The 19,074-nt window shown below is 39.7% G+C and overlaps 3 protein-coding genes across 4 annotated transcripts in view; 2 read left to right on the forward strand and 1 right to left on the reverse strand.

The window, feature by feature from the left end:
* Positions 1-63: 63 nt before the first annotated feature.
* On the reverse strand, positions 64-5,762 carry idh3b (isocitrate dehydrogenase (NAD(+)) 3 non-catalytic subunit beta). 2 transcript variants are annotated; one of them, XM_028405517.1, is made up of 11 exons: positions 5,648-5,762; positions 4,338-4,511; positions 3,994-4,114; positions 3,829-3,889; positions 3,613-3,745; positions 2,974-3,107; positions 2,730-2,832; positions 2,474-2,620; positions 2,177-2,271; positions 1,980-2,040; positions 64-467 (listed from the first exon to the last, which is right to left on the reverse strand). In XM_028405517.1, exons 1-11 carry the CDS (start codon positions 5,699-5,701, stop codon positions 390-392), a joined length of 1,161 nt encoding a protein of 386 aa, XP_028261318.1. In that variant the 5' UTR covers positions 5,702-5,762; the 3' UTR covers positions 64-389. The 2 variants fall into 2 exon arrangements, with proteins under 2 accessions (XP_028261318.1, XP_028261317.1); XM_028405516.1 differs by lacking the exon at positions 64-467 and adding an exon at positions 629-1,517.
* Positions 5,763-7,697: 1,935 nt separating this feature from the next.
* Positions 7,698-16,809, forward strand: wdr1 (WD repeat domain 1). The gene is made up of 15 exons (XM_028405498.1): positions 7,698-7,830; positions 8,933-9,054; positions 9,519-9,609; positions 9,715-9,862; positions 10,208-10,388; positions 11,661-11,738; positions 11,827-11,907; positions 12,217-12,450; positions 12,907-12,994; positions 13,077-13,233; positions 13,414-13,501; positions 14,667-14,777; positions 14,944-15,117; positions 15,199-15,343; positions 15,927-16,809. The coding sequence occupies exons 1-15, from the start codon at positions 7,815-7,817 to the stop codon at positions 16,031-16,033; spliced, it is 1,821 nt and encodes a 606-aa protein (XP_028261299.1). The 5' UTR covers positions 7,698-7,814; the 3' UTR covers positions 16,034-16,809.
* A 635-nt stretch (positions 16,810-17,444) lies between these two features.
* Positions 17,445-19,074, forward strand: part of slc2a9l2 (solute carrier family 2 member 9, like 2) — an 84,670-nt gene continuing 83,040 nt past the window's right edge. The window contains exons 1-2 of the mRNA XM_028405503.1: positions 17,445-17,851; positions 18,160-18,221. The gene's annotated coding sequence lies outside the window, so the exon portion shown is untranslated. The remainder of the gene's footprint in view (positions 17,852-18,159; positions 18,222-19,074) is intronic.

Below are 19,074 nucleotides of genomic sequence, written 5' to 3' on the forward strand. Positions count from 1 at the left end.
CAAAAAGTTTGCACACAAGATGTCATATCTCATTTATTAACCAGGTCTCATCATAAATGAAGCAGCAGCTAAAACTTTGAAGTTAATAAATTAAAGTATACATACATTGTGTTTTTGATTGCTGGTTAACATCTTAACATAAAACCATAAGGTAGCAAACAGAAATGTGTAAATGGCTTGTGCGTGGTTTAAATGTTTAATATCCACTGCAAAACACATTTGTGGACCTCATAGCTGTGCACAATTTAGTATGCTACAAAAGCAAAATAAAAAAGGCAAAATGTGCGTGGTCTCTTGCTGGAATAAACTGTACTGTGTAACAGGAGGTAAGTTTAAATATATAAAGCATGTGTGCGTCTCAGCAGCTGACAGATTTGCAAATACAATGATTAGACTGCCAGGTTAGCAATGACAGCCCGGGTGAATTCATCGCTTGTTGCATAGCCCCCCAGGTCTCCAGTACGCACCTGTTGCAAACATAAGGACAGCGTGTTACTATATGCACAGCTGCAGCAACACATGTCTACATTTAGAGTCACAGCCTGTATGTTAGAGAGCCTTTGAAAACTGCATTCACAAAGGGAATAGTGTGACCATACCAGATATCATTATTTACCAAAGAAACAGCGTAGCATTTCTCATTTTTATTTTTTAGGCTTATTTGTAGCTTGAAATGAAAAACCACATTAGATACATATTTAAAACAATGAGAGAATAACAAATGAGAAAAGACACTGTCCAGCTGTTACTGCATAAATGATTCTGTTTTCAAAGCAGTGACAAAAAGGACATGTCACTGCACACGTTGCTGGTGGTTAACCTTATTTACAAACTTAAAAAAATGTTGGATTGTGCCAAAGGCTAACACACAAATAACTGCTATTACCTAAATTTTTCACTATAGTTACAGAGCAGTACTTACAACATCAATATAAGCGTAATTACTAGTTCACTACATTACATCAAGAGCTGACTTAGGCAATGAACAGAGGAATAGTTTTATTATGTCTTTGGACGACAGCAAACTGTATTTGTTTTGTACCGGGAGGTTGTTTCAGTGAATGCTAGGTCACATGAAAAAGAAATGTTAAGAGTTTAAGTGAGTCGTGATGCAGCAGTTTTAGACTGAGTCACATTCAGTCTATAGATTGTTCAGTTCTGGAAACTGAGCTGGTGTTTAGTTGATACAAGCTGTTGATAAAACATGCTGATATGCTCCCAATAGAGGGAGGAAGCAGAAGACTGAACTTTTTGAAAGCAAACCCAAAAACGAACACAAACAACAAACAGGATGTAGCTGCTGGTGCTGGTCATAACTGTGTGGCACAGCTGTCATTTGGTATTAAGAGGGGAGTGTAGCCTTAACATGCATCCATCTCATGTTAAGAACAATGTCCAGATACATCAATGGGGAGTGACGAAACATCTTAGTAAACAGGTCGGTGACGCAGGTTTTCCACAACAGCACGCACAAAGTCGCCAGTAGTAGAGTACCCGCCAAGGTCTCGTGTCCGTACCTGGGACATGCACAAACATACATGTACACACATGAGGACAGAAGCACACACAGAGGATAATTTGGAAAAACCAGTGTGGGGTATTAAACGACAGGGGAAAGGGAGAGGAAGGGGCATTCAAACAGCGTGCATGAAAAGGCTGCTTTCAACTGACAAATACATGATGATAATTTAATGCAAAATCCTCCACTAAGACATTTTTATTTGGAGGACAAAGGTTGACCAGCTTCATGCTTGTGCTCCTGTCAGTGTATGTTAGTCTGAGTGGATGCAAAAAGTAGAAGAGGTAGAAAGTTATTCAGGTATCAAATTTTAAAGAAAGAGATTCAAAGGCTCTCTAACACAGGGTTAATAGTGTTGATAACATTACAGTTAGTGTTACCTAGAAGGTTTATGTCATGGTAGATATCACCAGATTAAATACCTGCATGTACCAGTAGCGACACACACATACACACTAACCTTGCCCTGTTTGATGACCCTCTTGACAGCATCGGTAACCATTTGGGAGTGGTATTCCAGGCTGCAACACAATACAGAGACAATTAAGAGGTTACAAGAACTGTCTATGTCTAATACACATGTCCCATTAAACAGATACTTGGTGTTGTGTAAAATGTGGTGTACTTGTTACTACAAGGCTTTAGAGGTTGACTCACTTGAGGTGCCTGAGCATGTTAGCAGCACTGAGCAGCATGGCTGTAGGGTTGGCGATGTTCCTGCCTACAGCTTGTGCAAACGGGTGACGTGCGCCCTGAAAAAAGATACAGTAAATGAAGAATGACAGTACAAGAACAGGATTTCGTAACTAATAGTCCATTCAGAGTAACATTATATCAATGCTTAATGCAATTTCCTGCAGTAGTCAGGACACCATTTTAGCTAAATAAGAATGAAAACTGTAAACTACAGATGGGTGTCTGGCTAAAAGTCACAGGGAATTCATGGAAACTCACAGTCTCAAATACAGCATACTCTGCGCTGTAGCTTTCACCAGGCACAACTCCTGCTCCTCCAACCAACCCTGCTGCCAGATTATCAATAATGTTCCCATACAGGTTGGGCATCACCAACACGTCAAACTGGTATGGGTTTTGGACCAGCTGCAGCAAAGGAATAGCAGGTTTGAGCAAGTTAGTAAACGATATTAATAATTATTACGGTTGTTTGATTTCATTAAAATCTCACAGCAGAGCAACATTATACATATACCTGCATGCAACAGTTATCAATGATGATGTTCTCATATTTGATTTTAGGGTACAACTGTGCGATTTCTGCACAGCTCTGCAGAAACAGGCCATCACCTAATTTCCTGTAATGGAACAGACAAAAGAGGAAAAGCACTGCTGTGACTGTGACAGAAATCATAGCCTAACATAACTAGATTTTAACAATTAACAGATGAATGATTACAAAATATATGAAAGACAGATAAATTACTTTAGTTACTTACATAATGTTGGCTTTGTGAACAGCAGTGACCTTGTTTCGCCCCTTCTTTGTGGCATAATCAAAAGCAAACTTGGCGATGCGCCGTGATTTCTCTCTGGTGATGATCTTCAAACATTCAATCACACCTGTCACGCTCTAACAGCAAAAGAAGGAATATTAAATACAATTTTACTCTATTGAGACAGTTTGTGCATCCATTTCCAACACTGGTAAAAATCAAAGCACCGCCCAGAGTTGGAGGCATTAACACTAAGTGCAGAGGGCTGAGCATAAACTGCACAAGAGGTTGTATTTATTCTGCTTGTTCAGTAGTTGTTTGACATATTTTAGTGCCTACATTGTTCTGTCTGTAAGACCTGTTTGTGAAGTGCTAACAATTCCTCAGGGCAGAAAGTTTTTCTGCTCCTCTGAGCCTACAAGACATCTAAGGATTAGAAACGGATGTTTAGTTCTTCCTGATATAAAAAAACAAACTCTGAATTAAAAACATTCATATGTAAACACATGGATCCATTCCAGCACCTCTGTAAGAGTGATTCACCTTTGTTTTGATACCCAGGTTATTACCAGCTAAAAACCTCTTCAAAGAGGGTGGGTAAATTTAAAACCACTGACTATAGTGAGGAGGAGTGTTGTTTACCTCATGCTCCAGGGAGCTGTACTCCCCCTCAGTCTGCTCGCGGATGATGACTAGGTCCAGGTTGTTGTGGCGAGTGCTGTAGCCCGGCAGGCTGTTCACATGAACCACATTCGCAAACAGGTCCAGTTTACGCCTGGCGGATGTATAGAGATGTAGAGTTACTTTTTAATCACAAGAAGAAAACATAAAAATACACAACAGCTCTTTTTAATTTACCTCAATCTCATCTCATATGAAGCCAGCTCCCCTTTGTACTCCATGGGTGTGTGAATCTTTCCTGGATAACCAAACAATTCACAACTTAAAACAAAATGTATAAACTCTTATTGTAAAATTACATTATGTTGTTTTTGAATATTGGTGAAGAAAAAAAAACACAACCTTTAATGGCCACTTTGTTGCTTTTCATAGATGTCAACACTTGATCCAGTTTCTCCTCACTGGCCATATTCTGTACTTCACTCAGATGGAACTCCTCAAATTCAACTGGGACATCTCCTGCCTTAAGAGAGGACATCAAAAAGTATATTAACATATTTTCAGGTTTAATGAAATATAAATATTTACTTGTCAGACTTTCTAAATGTTTAAAATATACTGATGTTTCAATATGTATAAAAGGCGTGTTGCCCGTTGTTACATAAATACAGGTTAAATTAAATGTACTTTTAATTGTAAAAAAATTAAAACCACCCCAAGAGTTCCATATTCATTCATATAAATACCTTAAAGACTTCCTTGACAGCTGTCATCAGCTCAGGCCCTACTCCATCTCCTGGTACCATTGTGACTTTAAAAGTAGAATCAGCACGGGCTGGTGGAGATTCTGGACTACAGAGACCGGCAGTCACACTTAGTGGCCGAGAGGCTAGCTGCTGCCACCGGGGGCCACTGAGTCCCTAAAGGATGTAAATGGAACAGTTGATTATTTATCGATTGACATTTTATCATTATGACATGTAGATTAGACAGATTAAGACATCAAGTTGCTTTACACTCCTAGAAACACCTTATTTGGATTGCTTATATAAATAGAATAGAATAGAGTAGAATAGAATGCCTTTTATTGTCATATACGTAAGTAATGAGATTAAAGCCATCATCCAGTTTCAGTGCAAAAAAAAGCAATATATAAAAATAGATGTATGAAAGATATTAAAAAAGAGAGAAATATTTACAATATAAACATAGAAGTCAGTGCACAGTCCTGACTGCAGTTATAGCACTAAGTTTGCATGGCAAGAATATTCTTATTTCCAATTAATACATTCAATCATGTTATGACTCCCAAATCTATATAAAAAGACGTTGAGATGTTGATCATACCCACAATATATTTATGATTAAATAACATACACCGTCATGGTGTGATGAGAGTCATGCAAATCACTGCCCGTTTAGTGAGATGTGTTTTATTTATATTTGATCCTGAAGGATCATCAGCTACTGACAGAACAGGAGTCAATAAAAACAACTGTCATTTGTCAAAATGAGACTCAACAAGTATTGACACCTGCAAGTAGGAGATAATCTAATAACCTAATAAATCTTTTGACTGCCACTGACAAGAGAGAAAGCCAAAGACGACCAGAAATTATATGTATGAAATTAAACAGCTTTCTTAGTTAGGCAGCTCCTGTCATGGCAGCTAGCTTGTGGTTAGCACGATAAGCACTTGTAGTTAACGGATGGTCACCTAGGACAAGGAGGTTACATGTCAGTTTACAGTTTAGAAGCTAAGCTAGTTTAGCTACTCTAAGGATAGAGCCTTTAACTAGCAAGGCAAGGTTGTTTGACAACTAAGATTAACCCGCCCCGTATTTCACAGCTAGAATTCTTTAGGCGAAATAAAAAGTCAGTGTCCATGAAGGAGGCTCATGTTAGCAACAGCTTTAGATTACAGTAAATAAGAAATAGTCAATGCCAGCCTGTTTTATTGACAACTAGTACCGACATAATAATGTTCCATTACAGCAGCTTCTTACCTTCAGATATACCCACAATACAAGTCTGCAAACATAATTACTGCACTCACCTTGACCAATGTTAGTAAGCTTCCTCTCAAGGCGGCCGCCATCGTGACAGACATGCAGTGAACTGACTGAGCTTCTTCTTCTGTGGTGCAGCCAAGTAGCAACCTCCGGGGCTGAGAAATAATGCGGAAGTGGTTTAAAGTGCAACACCGACATTGGCCAACAGGGGCAGGTTCCAAAAAACCGTCTGACACCCATTCAATAAATCAATGTCAAAGTGAAATATTTGTTTTATTTGTCTTTATTTATCTTTTACGACTTTTAGGTGTGAAAATCGGCTGATGTTTTAGGCCATATTTATGCAAAAATATACAAAATGGGGGGAAAGGGGCAAAGAAATATGGAACATACAGAAAGGAAATGCATGGGGTTTTAAGTTTTCAGTAGAATAGACTCAGTGTTACTTTTCCAGTGTGCACTGCTGATACATGGTTAACATGGTTAGATCATATCAGGAAAAAAGAGTGCACATAAATAGATGAAAAAATGTTTGACTATGAATAGATGTTTGACTAACAGAGAGTGAAAAAAAGCTGCTCAGCAGCGAAACAGATATGACCTTGATTAGATCTGTGTTGGATTACAGTGTAGTGTATGGATCAGCAGCCAGGCCTTTGTTAAGGAAACGGTGTGATTTAGGCTCAACAGTTGAGAGTGTGCAGTGGGGCCTTTAAAACATCATCAACACCCAGTACCTGTCAGTCCCATCAATATACATATATGTACATATACTCTCCTCTTTTAATCCACCAAAACCTGCTAGAATAGACTTTAAGGGTCAGGCATGCCCCCCCCCCCCCCAAAAAAAAATTAATAATAATAAAAAAATAATTAAATAAATATTTTTATATGATGTGCAGGAGCACTGAGCACAGCTATACATATGATACAGTATTACCTGAAAATAAGTGTATGAGAGAGAAGTGTCTTGTGTTCTTGTACGAAGCGTGTGTGGGACAGCTCCATGTTATATGAGCAGGTGAGTATGAAAGACTGGCTCACTGGCTTGTGGACCTACCATGATTTGCATCCCCAGATAAATTAACCCAGGGTGGGTGTTACCTTCTTGAAATGTAGGTTATTAATCCAACAAACACACGCGCGTATACACACACACACACACACATTATCCTTCATGGTCTTGGTTCTCCACTATTTAAATAACATTTAAGCATAAACAAATATGCAATTTGACAGAGTTTAGCTCTGTTTCATTCAGGGGGCCCAGCTAGTCCAAAGCCGGCCAGGGCCCATGGAACATTGTGTCAGAGCTGTTGTTGAGCTGAGCTTAGGGGCCTCACTTATGGCAGCTCTCGTGTCCCAGTGCTGAGGATGCACATTTTCACACTCCTGTAAGCAACAAATCTTCCTCAGTATTGCCTGTGACTACATTCTCTTTAAATACTGTATTGTTGTAACATTATACCTCCTGCTTCGCACTGTGAAAGTTCTCCATCCAAAATAGGTCAGGGGATTCCCAGTCCTATTCCAGGCAATGTGATGCTGTGCCCTGACACATAAGATGACATAGGATTTTAAAATTACCAACAGGAAACTATATATTACTGCCCGACCCATAAATGACCTATTTGTGTTTATTTTTTCATTTGGTTTTTTTATTTCACAGCCATAATTCTGCTGGAGCCAGGCACATCAAATGAATGTTGGCCTGAGTCTGGCTTTTTAGGTTTTCATTGTGTTCTTCCTATTATAAAAGTATTTCCAGATATATAATAATTGTATCTGGATAAAATATTCTGCAAATTTGATACATGTACAATTTTAATTGGTTTCTTGGAAAGAGAAATTTAATTCATTTTATTTAGTTTAGTTCTCCAATCCATCTTTATTTATAGAGCACTTTTTAAAACACAACAGGGTCAGCCAAAGTGTTGCTCAGTGGACCTATGTAACTGCATTATTTGCTGTGTTACCTGAGAAATCATATTTAGGTGAAATGTATCCCAGTGGCTGCAGCGCACGACTACTGGCTGACAGCCGCAGCGTAGTATGTGAGTTTACTATATATGGGCAAAGCCAGGCAGAGCGAGAGCTGCAGCCGCTTCCGTGTTTGTGTGATCAGGGAGGGTAGCAGCCACAGGAGCGTCTCTGTCTCCTCCGTTTCATTCATTTGAAAGAGTAAAGTCAAGCAAGAGGCCAGCAGGGAAAATGCCGTACGATCTGAGTAAGTGTGTGTCTTTTTAATGTCTTGGTTTAAAAGCGCAAACACTGTTTTTTTGGGTGACTGTAGTCAGGAGATCCGGCTAGTCGTCCAGGTGGCCTGCAGCTAGCTAGCCTCGCCCATAGCTGCATGATTTTTAACACTTCATTCCACATATGAAATACAAAAGCTCAGCATGGACAGTCGTCCTGCAGATTTGAATGCAGACCTGCCTCCAATGAACATGATTTGTGGGTAAGATACTCTGGTACGAAATGCAGCCCTTTTATATGCTGTCCTTTCAAGTTAGCGTTAGCTAGGTGAGCTAACGTCAGCTAGAGGAAATAGTTATGCTTACATCGCATTGTTATGACATGTCCAGACAGAGGCGGTCTGACAGTCACGGACTTCTGTTGGGGAAGTAATCCGCGCATACTGAAAAGAAAGTCATCTGTAAAAGCTACGATTATAAGTGTATAAAAAGTATTAAAACAAAAATATCTGGGGTTTGTAGAGGCAATGCGAAAAAGCCAAGTGAAGCAATCTCTATACTTTCAATGCAACATTTCAATGCCTCTCAGTAAATGAATTGTACATGTATTGTGGTGCCTTATATATTATTATGTAAATTGCTTATTTTCCCTGTAACAACTTATTGAATCCAATCATTAAAAGCATGCTTTAGTTAATTAGTAATGAACTTAGAAACGTCTTCCCACAGTCTGATCTTTAATTAATGTGACAGCATTTTCTCATTATTATTCAGATTTTTTTCCCGGTACATTTCGCCATACACCTTTGCTGCCCGCCGTTAGTTTGGTAGGAAACAATTGTGAACAATAAAGATGAACGACAAATGTCAGTCAGACCCTAGTCCTCAAAATGACTGATGAGGGCTCGCCGATGAACTCATTGTGCTCTTATATCTGGCACAGCAGTGTTGAAAGATTGTATCCCTGATAGACCAAGTCACAGGTTGTGAAGTTCTGACATCATGTTGCCTCATGTAGATTTCCAGTAAGATATTTTTGGTCAAGTGTAGTACTCTGTAGTGCATTCTGTTTGAACCTTTAATCTACTCGATCATTATTCCTCTAATTTTTCTATACGTCCTCTCTTTCTTTAGAACATGTATTCGCCAGTCTCCCACAGATGGAGAGGGGAGTCGCAAAAGTAATCGGTGGTGATCCCAAGGGCAACAACTTCCTCTACACTAATGGGAAATGTGTCATCATCAGGAATATTGAAGTAAAATATATATATATTTTTAAATTGTTCAAACCTAAATCATGTTTTGGCCATCATTTATGTCAGCATATGGTTTTACTTCTGAACTACAGTGCTTTCTGAATTTAGAGAGTCAGAAGTAGTACATTGCTAACTTTTGTGTCCTTACCACTATGTGGCACACCAACACAGTCAAATATACTGCAGCTCTTGGTGGACTGGAACCATGCCTAAGGGTGACATCAGAGTGGAGAATATGACAGCAAAGTTACTTTTTAACCTGGAGCCCACTCTATTATTATTTGGAAGTGTAGATTTTTTTTTTGCTTTTTAGCTGGTGGTTTAGATGTGTCACACCGCCCTAATTAATCCATCAAGAAAAAGTTTAAATAAAAAAAAAGGAACTGATAGGAATAATGTTCAAATCTCTCAAAGCAAATCTCATGTAAAAACTGACAATTGAAAATGTTTTGTTTTTCTTTAAGAACCCAGCTGTTGCAGACATTTACACTGAACATGCACATCAAGTTACTGTTGCCAAGTATGCTCCCAGTGGATTCTACATTGCTTCTGGAGGTAAAAGACACATGTGAAGATGTGTCATACAGTATGTGTATCCAGTGTTGCTGCTGTAATGTTAACACTGCAGTGAATTAAAATGATTATCTTTAAATCCTTCAGATGCATCAGGAAAGATCCGTATCTGGGACACCACCCAGAAGGAGCACTTGCTGAAGTATGAGTACACCCCCATTTCAGGGAAGGTCAAGGACATTGCATGGACAGAGGACAGCAAGAGAATTGCTGTTGTTGGAGATGGACGTGAGAAGTGAGTGGCAGTATTTATTTACAACTATATTTTAAAGCATAATGCAACTGTGACCATGATCACTCAGTCTCCGGAGGCCTTCTTTAATAAGCAGTCACATTGATTAATTCCCACTTGGAACAAGTCTATTGTTTACTTTAGATGTTTGTGCCAATTATAATGCATGTGTTTGTTATAATGCAATAGTCTTGTCATATAACCCATTGCTTTTGTTTAAAATAGGAACACAGAGCTAGTTATGCTTTAATGCGCTGTGCACTGGTTTTAGAAAAAGGCAATAGACCTCTCAAGCATCACACAAACCCCAAAGCCTAGGAAAACTATATACGTCTTCTTTTTTTCCAGGTTTGGGGCAGTGTTCCTGTGGGACTCTGGCTCTTCAGTGGGAGAGGTTTCTGGCCATTCAAAGTTAATTAACAGTGTAGACATAAGGCAGAAGCGCCCTTACCGTCTTGCCACTGCCAGTGACGATACATGTGGCTCCTTCTTTGAGGGGCCACCCTTCAAGTTCAAATTCACATTGAGGGTGAGTTTCTCAGATTAACATTTGTCTTTGTTCATCCAAAGGCTGAATGTCAACTTCACAATGGATTATTATATTAGTTGCAGTTTCTTCTTTAAGTCTTTGTCTGCCTTTGACTTGGCTGCCTTTTTAACACCCGTTTCAAATCTGTCACACTCTGGTGGTTCTTGAAGTGTTGCTGTTGTTTGTCTGTTTCCATATTACATAACACACTTCCCCCATAGATTCTCAGAGAATATGAGCCACATTCCTCTGAGCAGGCCTTCCCTTTAAAAAATATAATACATTTTTTAGTATCGGGTGTAGATTAATTTCTGTTGTTCTAGATTGATTTATAGATGCTTGTTGTAATATGTTATGTTGTATGTTATGTTTTTATAAGGGCAAAGCATCACGGTTTGTTTTTGCTTTAACAAACAAACATTATTACTTTGTTTTGTAGTACACATCTTCACTTCTGAGCCCATGATTTGTTGTCTATATTCTTTACGTTGTATATGAGCTTATGGGTCCTGACAGCAATCACAGTGTAGACTCCAGTATGTGTCGCAGATAAGTGTCCAGGGAGTCCCATGTGTAATTTTCTTATCAGGCTCATGACGTTTCGGGGACCTAGTTTCTGTAATGTGGTCACTGTTTATATATGCCATGGTTAGTCTTGCTTAATACCGTTTCCCCTGCAGATTTTTGTTAGCAGGGCAGCAGTGGCTCAGCAGTGGCTCAGTGGTAGAGCAGGGTTGTCCAATAACCGGAAGGTCCTCCCTAGCTCCTCCCTAGTCATTGTTGTGTGTCTTTGGGCAAGGCACTTTACCCGCATTGCCTCCAGTGCACTCACTGGTGTATGAATGCGTATGAATGAATCGGCGGTGGTCGGAGAGGCCGTAGGCGCACCTTGGCAGCCACGTCTCCGTCAGTCTTCTCCTGGGGAGCTGTGGCTACCACTGGTAGCTTACCACTGCCACTGTGTGAATGTGGTGTGAAAGAATAATGCATCTCAATGTAAGCGCTTTGAGTGCCTGCCCAACAGAGCAGAAAAGCGCAATATAAGACCAATGCATTATTATTATTATTATTATCTAACTAAGGCCTTGATCAGCTAGGATTGCTTAAAACGAGGAGGTTTCTGTATGTCATTGGGGTCACTTGCCAGAAAATATGTCATATTGAATATGAAAATAGGGCATTTACTTGTTCAGTTTTTTGTATACTAGTATTTAAATTTGTATTTTTTTGTATATTAATGTTTTAATTTTGTTTTCTTGGTGACGACTGAAGGACCACTCCCAATTTGTCAACTGCGTTCGTTTCTCTCCAGATGGAAGTCGATTTGTTACAGCTGGCGCTGATGGCCAGGTAAGTGCGGGCATGTGAGGAAATGAGGACTATTTTTTTTTATTGATCCAGACATGGTTTTTTTCCTGACAAATATAATTTTATATAGATTTTCATCTATGATGGAACAAATGGTGAACGTGTTGGCACACTGGGTGGAGAGAAAGCTCATCAAGGAGGAATCTACGCTGTACGTATTTCACTTTAAGTCAATGTGTATCTTGTTTAATCCAGTTGTCCATAATATGAGCTTGCTATATAATCAGTCAGCATGCAGTTGTGTGCTTAGAAAAAAGACTTCTTTTCCTATTCAAATGAGAGTTAATGTGACCTGAAGTGACCTCCTCCTGTCCTAAAGATGTTGTTTTGACTTTTCCAAATACCGTACCAGTCGTGTTTCTGTTTTTTAAAAAACATTTAAGGTCACTTAGGAAAAAAAAACTACACTATAAAAAAACCTCAACTTTGATATCATATCTTTTTCCTTCATGTCCTGCAGGTCAGTTGGAGCTCTGACAGCTCCCAGCTGATCTCTGCCTCGGGTGACAAAACAGTGAAGCTGTGGGATGTTGGTGCAGGAACAGCTGTCACCACCTTCAACATGGGCACTGATGTGACAGACCAGCAGCTGGGCTGCCTGTGGCAGAAAGACCACCTCCTCAGCATCTCTTTGTCAGGATACATCAACTACCTGGACAAGAACAACCCTGGTCGGCCCATACGCACAATCAAGGTCAGCCCAATTATTTCTGGTGGTCATCAGTAATGCTCCATATGTAATAAATAATGAAACATTGTAAAAGGAGAAACTGCTTTTAACCTTATGAAAGACTGAAAATGATCATATATTAGTATCGGCACATAATTTGCATGCACGGTGCCTAAATGCATATTTCTCTACAAACCTGAACAACATGAATATTATACTTTTTCACTTTTTAAAAAAAAATCTCTAATATATTGGAATTTTACTGTTAGGCAGTAGTAGTGTGACTACCTAATGTGACCTAGGCCTTAAAGAGCAGCCTTTATGCTGGAACAGAAAAAGATTTCCCTCTAGTACCTTTCAACCTCTACTTAGTCACACAGTAAAGTTATATGCAGATGTTTCCAAATAGTTTGAGTGGTGTTACTAGTGTAAATGTCTTCTAATCTATATTATAAAGACATGCATTTGTTCATCGTGCAGGGTCACACCAAATCCATCCAGTGTCTGACAGTGCACAAGAATGATGGGCGAAAGTACATCTACTCGGGAAGCCACGATGGACACATCAATATCTTTTTACTGCTTATGTGACAGAGTTTGCAGCTTTTATTGTACATGACTGCTGTTTGTTCTCTTAACGTTTGCCTCACATTACTGGGATTCTGAAACCGGAGAGAATGATTGCTTCTCTGGAAAAGGCCACAGCAACCAGGTCAGCAAGATGGTCACTGACCATGACGATGTCCTGGTGTCCTGCAGCATGGATGATACGGTGCGCTTTACAAGCATCAACAAAAAGGAGTACAGGTGAGGGTCACGAGTAAAGTCCTAAAGTAATTTTCTGGTTGAGAGAAGAGTTGAGTTTTCACCGACCCAAGTGCATTTCTGTGAGGGTGTCTGTGTGTCACTGCAGTGTTGGATTTGTGTTTAGGGTCAATAATTGTCTTTTTTTTCCTCAAAAAATAACTGTGTGTTTTTTTGTTCCAGTGCATCTGACTTGGTGAAGATGGATGCCCAGCCGAAGAGTGTGTCTGTAGCAGCAGGAGGGCTCTCACTGGCTGTGTGTATTGGACAGGTAATGTTCCTGTTTTTGACATCAGTTCAGAATCAGAATCAGAATCGTGTTTATTGCCATGTAAGTGAAGGGGGTTCACATTACTAGGAATTTGCCTTGGTGATTGGAGCATACAAAGAACATATAATAATAATTAACATGAAATAAGATAAAACTAAGATAAAATTAAGTAAATAAACTAAGGTAAAATTTAAGGCTAAATTTACATGACATAACAGACATACAATGAACAAAACACAAAATGAATTGCGGATGAAATGTAAACATAGACCCTTATATGAACAAATGGAACAGTGTAATAATGTAACAGGTACCACATGGGTCGGTGAGGTGGTACTAGTGTGCAAGTAGTGCAAGATGGTGTAAACAGTGCAAATAGTCGTCATTGTGCAGTGATTATACTAAAGTGACCTTCTGAAGTGACAGTGCAGAGCAGTGCATTAATTACAGTTCAACAGTCCAACAGCAGAGGGGAAGAAGCTGTTCTTGTGGCGTGAGGTTCTGGTCCGAATGGACCGTAACCTCCTGCCTTAGGGGAGTGGCTCAAAGAGTCCGTGTCCAGGGTGAGAAGGGTCAGCTGTGATCCGACCTGCACGCCTCAGAGTCCTGGAGACGTACAGGTCTTGGATAGATGGCAGGCTGCAGCCGATCACCTTCTCAGCAGAGCGCACAACACGCTGCAGTCTGTGCCTGTCCCTGGCAGTGGCCCCAGCGTACCACACTGTGATGGAGGAGGTGAGGATGGACTCAATGATGGCCGTGTAGAACTGAACCATCATCCTGGCTGGCACCTTGAGTTTCCTCAGCTGCCGCAGGAAGTACATCCTCTGCTGGGCCTTTTTGATGAGGGAGCTGATGGTGAGCTCCCACTTGAGGTCCTGGGTCCACTGTCTTCTGGGCATTCAGCTCCAGGTTGTTGTCAGCTCACCAGGACACCAGACGGTCCACCTCCCTCCTGTAGGCAGACTCATCCCCATCTGAGATGAGTCCAATGAGGGTGGTGTCGTTAGCAAACTTAATCAGCTTGACAGACTGGTCATAGTCAAATCAATTTCAAATCAATTTCTAACTAATGTTACGCTTTACATCGCATACCTTCATAATGACAACATTTATATTTGTTTTACTTATTATTTACTTATATTTACTTTTTTACTATTCCCAGATTGTTTTGCTGAAGGACAAGAAAAAAGTCTTTACTTTGGATAATCTTGGCTATGAAGCAGAGGTCGGAGTGATCCATCCTAGCGGGTCCACAGCTGCAGTGGGAGGAGCGGTGAGTGGATATCTACAAACGCATGAATTTGATCAGATTTGCTTTGCGTCACAAAATGTCATCAAATGTCAAAAGTATCTTTGTATGTGATTGCAGTATATGCACAGCATACTTGTCATCACATCCAGATAATATTAAATGTGTTTTCTTACCTTTTTCTCCTTAGGATGGGAAGGTCCACCTGTACTCAGTACAGGGCAATACATTAAGGGACGAGGGGCAAACTCTTGAGGCTAATGGGCCCATCACAGACATGGCCTACTCTAACGATGGAGCCTATCTGGCTATCATTGATGAGAAAAAAACAGCCAAAGCCTTTACAGTGGCAGACAACTATGCCGTAAGGATATGCACTTACCAGTTCCTCTAGCAGCTTCATTCAAACCCAGTCGTGTTTGTAATTAGTTGTATCTTCCCCTAGGTGAAAAATGAGTTTTACGGACACCATGCCAAACCAGTGGTTTTGGCCTGGTCACCTGATAATGAGCACTTCGCCACTGGTGGGATGGACATGACTGTGTTCATCTGGATGGTTAGTGATTCAGATCGGAGGTTCAAAATCCCAGGTATGGCCATACAAACAAGTACAATTACTAATGCATGCCAGGTATTCATTGTCTGTGATCTACTGTGCAGCCCTATCCAGGCATGCAAAAGTAACAAGACGTTCAAGTTTGGCTAAATGTATAAATTTAGAGCTTGGTGCTAGGATTTTTGTAATTTTCTGTGTGGCATTTGTCATTGGTTGCCTGCACTCCAAGTACCTAAAGATAAGAGTGGAGTGAACCTGGTGAAACAGGGTAGTGGCAGTCCAGCAAGCTAATAGTAAATAAAGGGAGGAAGTGGAATCAGAGAAATAGAATTTTTAATAGAATAGATCGACATGAGTTTACAGCCAGTTAAGCCCTGGAGCTCTATTCATGTGAACGATATATGTTGAACTTTAACTTATACAAAATATAAGTTCATTGATAGTACCTTTGTCACTATAATGGGCTGAATAGTAAGCTGTGATGCTGATAATAGCTCCATATATTACCTCTTGCACATGAAGGCAGACTTGGCTACAAAGAATGAGGAGTGATTACAGAAAGTGTATTGAAGCTAATTTCAGATATGTCTTTGTAACCAGTCTTTATATCTTTGCAGATGCTCACCGATTGCACCATGTTAGCGGCCTGGCCTGGATAGATGAGCACACTCTGGTCACCACCTCCCACGATGCCTCTGTCAAGCAGTGGACTATTAAGTACTGAGCTGCAACAAACATCCACATCTCCAGGGACAAGGACTACTGTAGAATTTGAGTTTTCTTTCTTTTTGTTTTTCTTTTTTATTTCTATACTTTCACAGTCTAAACGGTGTTCTATGCTGTCTGTAAACATCTGAATTGTCAGTGGTTATGGTTGGGAAAGCTCCCAAATAAGGATCTGTCTCTTAAATGCAAATAACCTTCACTTATACAGAGACAAATGTTGAAATACACAATGTAACCATGAGTGCTTTTACATCTCTTTAAGAGTTATGGACCCAGAAAAAAATATTTGTGAGCTCATCATTCCATTAACAACTCAGTTTAAACTGAAATCCTTGTCTGTTGTTGGGGTCAGTGTATCCTAGCTTAAGGTAAGAACTTTTTTTTTTTTTTTTTTTTTTTCAGGGAAGTCCTGTTTGAAAGAAATGAAACCTCTTGGTTACATTCCTGCAATGAGCTGTAACTGGTCCTAACTGCAGCTGGTGTCACTTTTTATTTTCAAAGTTTTATGGGGATGAGTGTTTTCTGCTCTTTGCTTTGTCCTATGTTTCATACTTTCTTTGCGATTCACAACTCTTCCTGTTGGACAGGGGAGCAATAATAGGAACTGAAAGAAGTATGTACACAATCAAGATGCTGTCTGTTCAGTGTTGTTGCTGTGTTTGTGTTTGGCCTCACAATGCTCGTCTCACTTACCTATTTTTTTCTATGTCTTTATGCATCCACTTTCCAAAGTGGAATTGATTCATTAATAATAATAAAAAAACTTTTTATGCATTTACTTGTTTATGCATTAATTCTACTTGTTTCATATGCAGTGGACATTTGGGAACATATTGAACTGTGGATGGTTAGCAGTGGGAGACTGTGACCTTTAAGTGATTGATATCCCCAGACTGAATAATAGACCCCCCCCCCCAAACACACACACAAAACTGTCCAATTAAAAAAACAAAAAGACTTATAAAAGTATCTTAAGAATGGTATATATAATACCGTATGTGACTGTGTAGCGCCCCTCCTCGGATTGTTTAAGGGTTTAAGGAAACGTGTCCTGTAATCTGTGCAGTAACATCGGTAAACAGTGAAAACGAAACAACTTGGAATTGTATAATTAAACTCTTTTTAGTGACACTTAATTTGAACAGCGCAGTAATAGGTACTTACTGTGTAGTTAGTATTTGTGGTCAATAAAACGTTGCATCTGCTGGTATTTAAAGACAAAGCAAAAGGCTGTTTTGTTATTTGACTTTGCTGGGTTAAGATTTTTCTTTATCCCTCAGTCACTGTCTCTTAGTTGAGCATAGTGTTTTGAATGTCAGGCCATGTATGCAAACCATTGAGATTGTTAAAGGGTAGAACAGAATGTGAGAGAATGAGTCAATATTGTTCATTTAACACCTGCTCTTTCTTTTTGCTTCAGATTGACCTTTGAGCTGAGACCATCTTCTGCCTGTAGAAATGACTGAAAAGTGTCCACCCACGTGCAGCCCCTTTGCAGTGGGCATGCTGTTATCCTGTGCAGTAGGAAGGAGTGGAAGGGAGAGCAAAGGGAAAACAGGGGTTGTATTTCTCTTAACAGAGCTTATTCCCAGTCTGCATCTGGACACAAGAAGGTGAAGTGACAAAGGTTAACAGAGGATTTATTCCTCTCTCTCCCAGCATCACAGCTACGGCCAAACAATGATCTGCCTGTTGGCTAACTGCACAGGATACCATTACTGCACTTCTTTATTTTGCGGGAAGGAGAGACCTGAACAAACTGACTGTTGGGATGTACAGCAGCTGGGCTGGTTTTCATGGAAATAAATAATAGAAGGTAAGTGTATCTATGTATTTACATGAAAATGTGTAAAAAGAAGCATTTGTGTTTTTGTACTGTAACAGAGTTAGAAACATTGCATGTTCATTAGATCACATTACAATGTTAATGTAAATGATTAAAAACAAACATATGTGGTATTATGTAATATTACTAGAACGATTATCAGCTGAACTGACGTAAAGTTGACCTCTATTACTCTTCACTCCCTTCAGCCACTTTTGGCTCATGTCCAGCCTGAGTAAATTAAATTAGCCAGCTAGTTCTCATGTGATAATGGTGTCTCTTTAATTTTGTCCTAACAGTAACTTGCTGTGAAACTCTGCTGGAGAAACCTTTTAGACATCAAGCCTCCTGAAAGTGGATGGTGAGTATTCATATCTGAGAAATTTCTATTTTTCTGTTCATTCACAATATAGCCATGGCAGCCAGTCAGGGGTAAATCGACTACAGAGAAGTCAATGTTTAACACAGCTGCTGACATCAGTTTTATACCACCATTGCAGGAGAGAAGTGATCTATTAGATAAGCAAAATCTAGGACATAGGCGGTGGAAAGAACTTTGCAATCTTACCAGAGCTGGAGGGACTCTATTTGTCTACTTATTAATCACCGCATGAGGACACATGAGACAAGGTCACTCTAATATTAAAAAACAACCATTTAGTTTAATGGCCAAATTTTTATATATAATACATTACTAGATAGGACCTAGAGCCTTACTGATACTGGGATTTTGGTACTGATTTTTTTTAAGGATGTAAAAAAGGTTTATTGGCTGGTATGAGTCAAAAAGTGTGATGGGCCCATGTTGGCTGATTTTATTAGCCAGTTATGCTGAACTGAAATACCGGATGGTCGAGTAAAAGCAGTCAGCCTGTGGATTCTCTTACCACTGGGAGGCCTATCCACACACTGAGATACCTGACATCTCTGTTACCTAGACTCCAGGCTGAGAAAAGATGTCCCAAAGGGGGTGTTCAGCTTACAAAGCCAGAGTTTCATCACATGATCACGTCTTTTTCCCACGGCAGCTAAATGTTTCTTTATCACAGTTTAAAAAGCAAACCACCTAAGAGGTCAGGTTTTAAGAGGCTGAAGTTGCTCTTTCATGCAAACAAAAATGTAGCTCACATGTTTGTAATATAGATGTTTGCCAGGCTGTAGTTTAATAATGTAATTATTGTGAGGCAGGGGGAGGATAATGCAGCCATTGATCA

This window comes from Parambassis ranga, chromosome 5 (genome assembly GCF_900634625.1).
Source record: "Parambassis ranga chromosome 5, fParRan2.1, whole genome shotgun sequence".
Taxonomy (NCBI): Eukaryota; Metazoa; Chordata; class Actinopteri; family Ambassidae; genus Parambassis; species Parambassis ranga.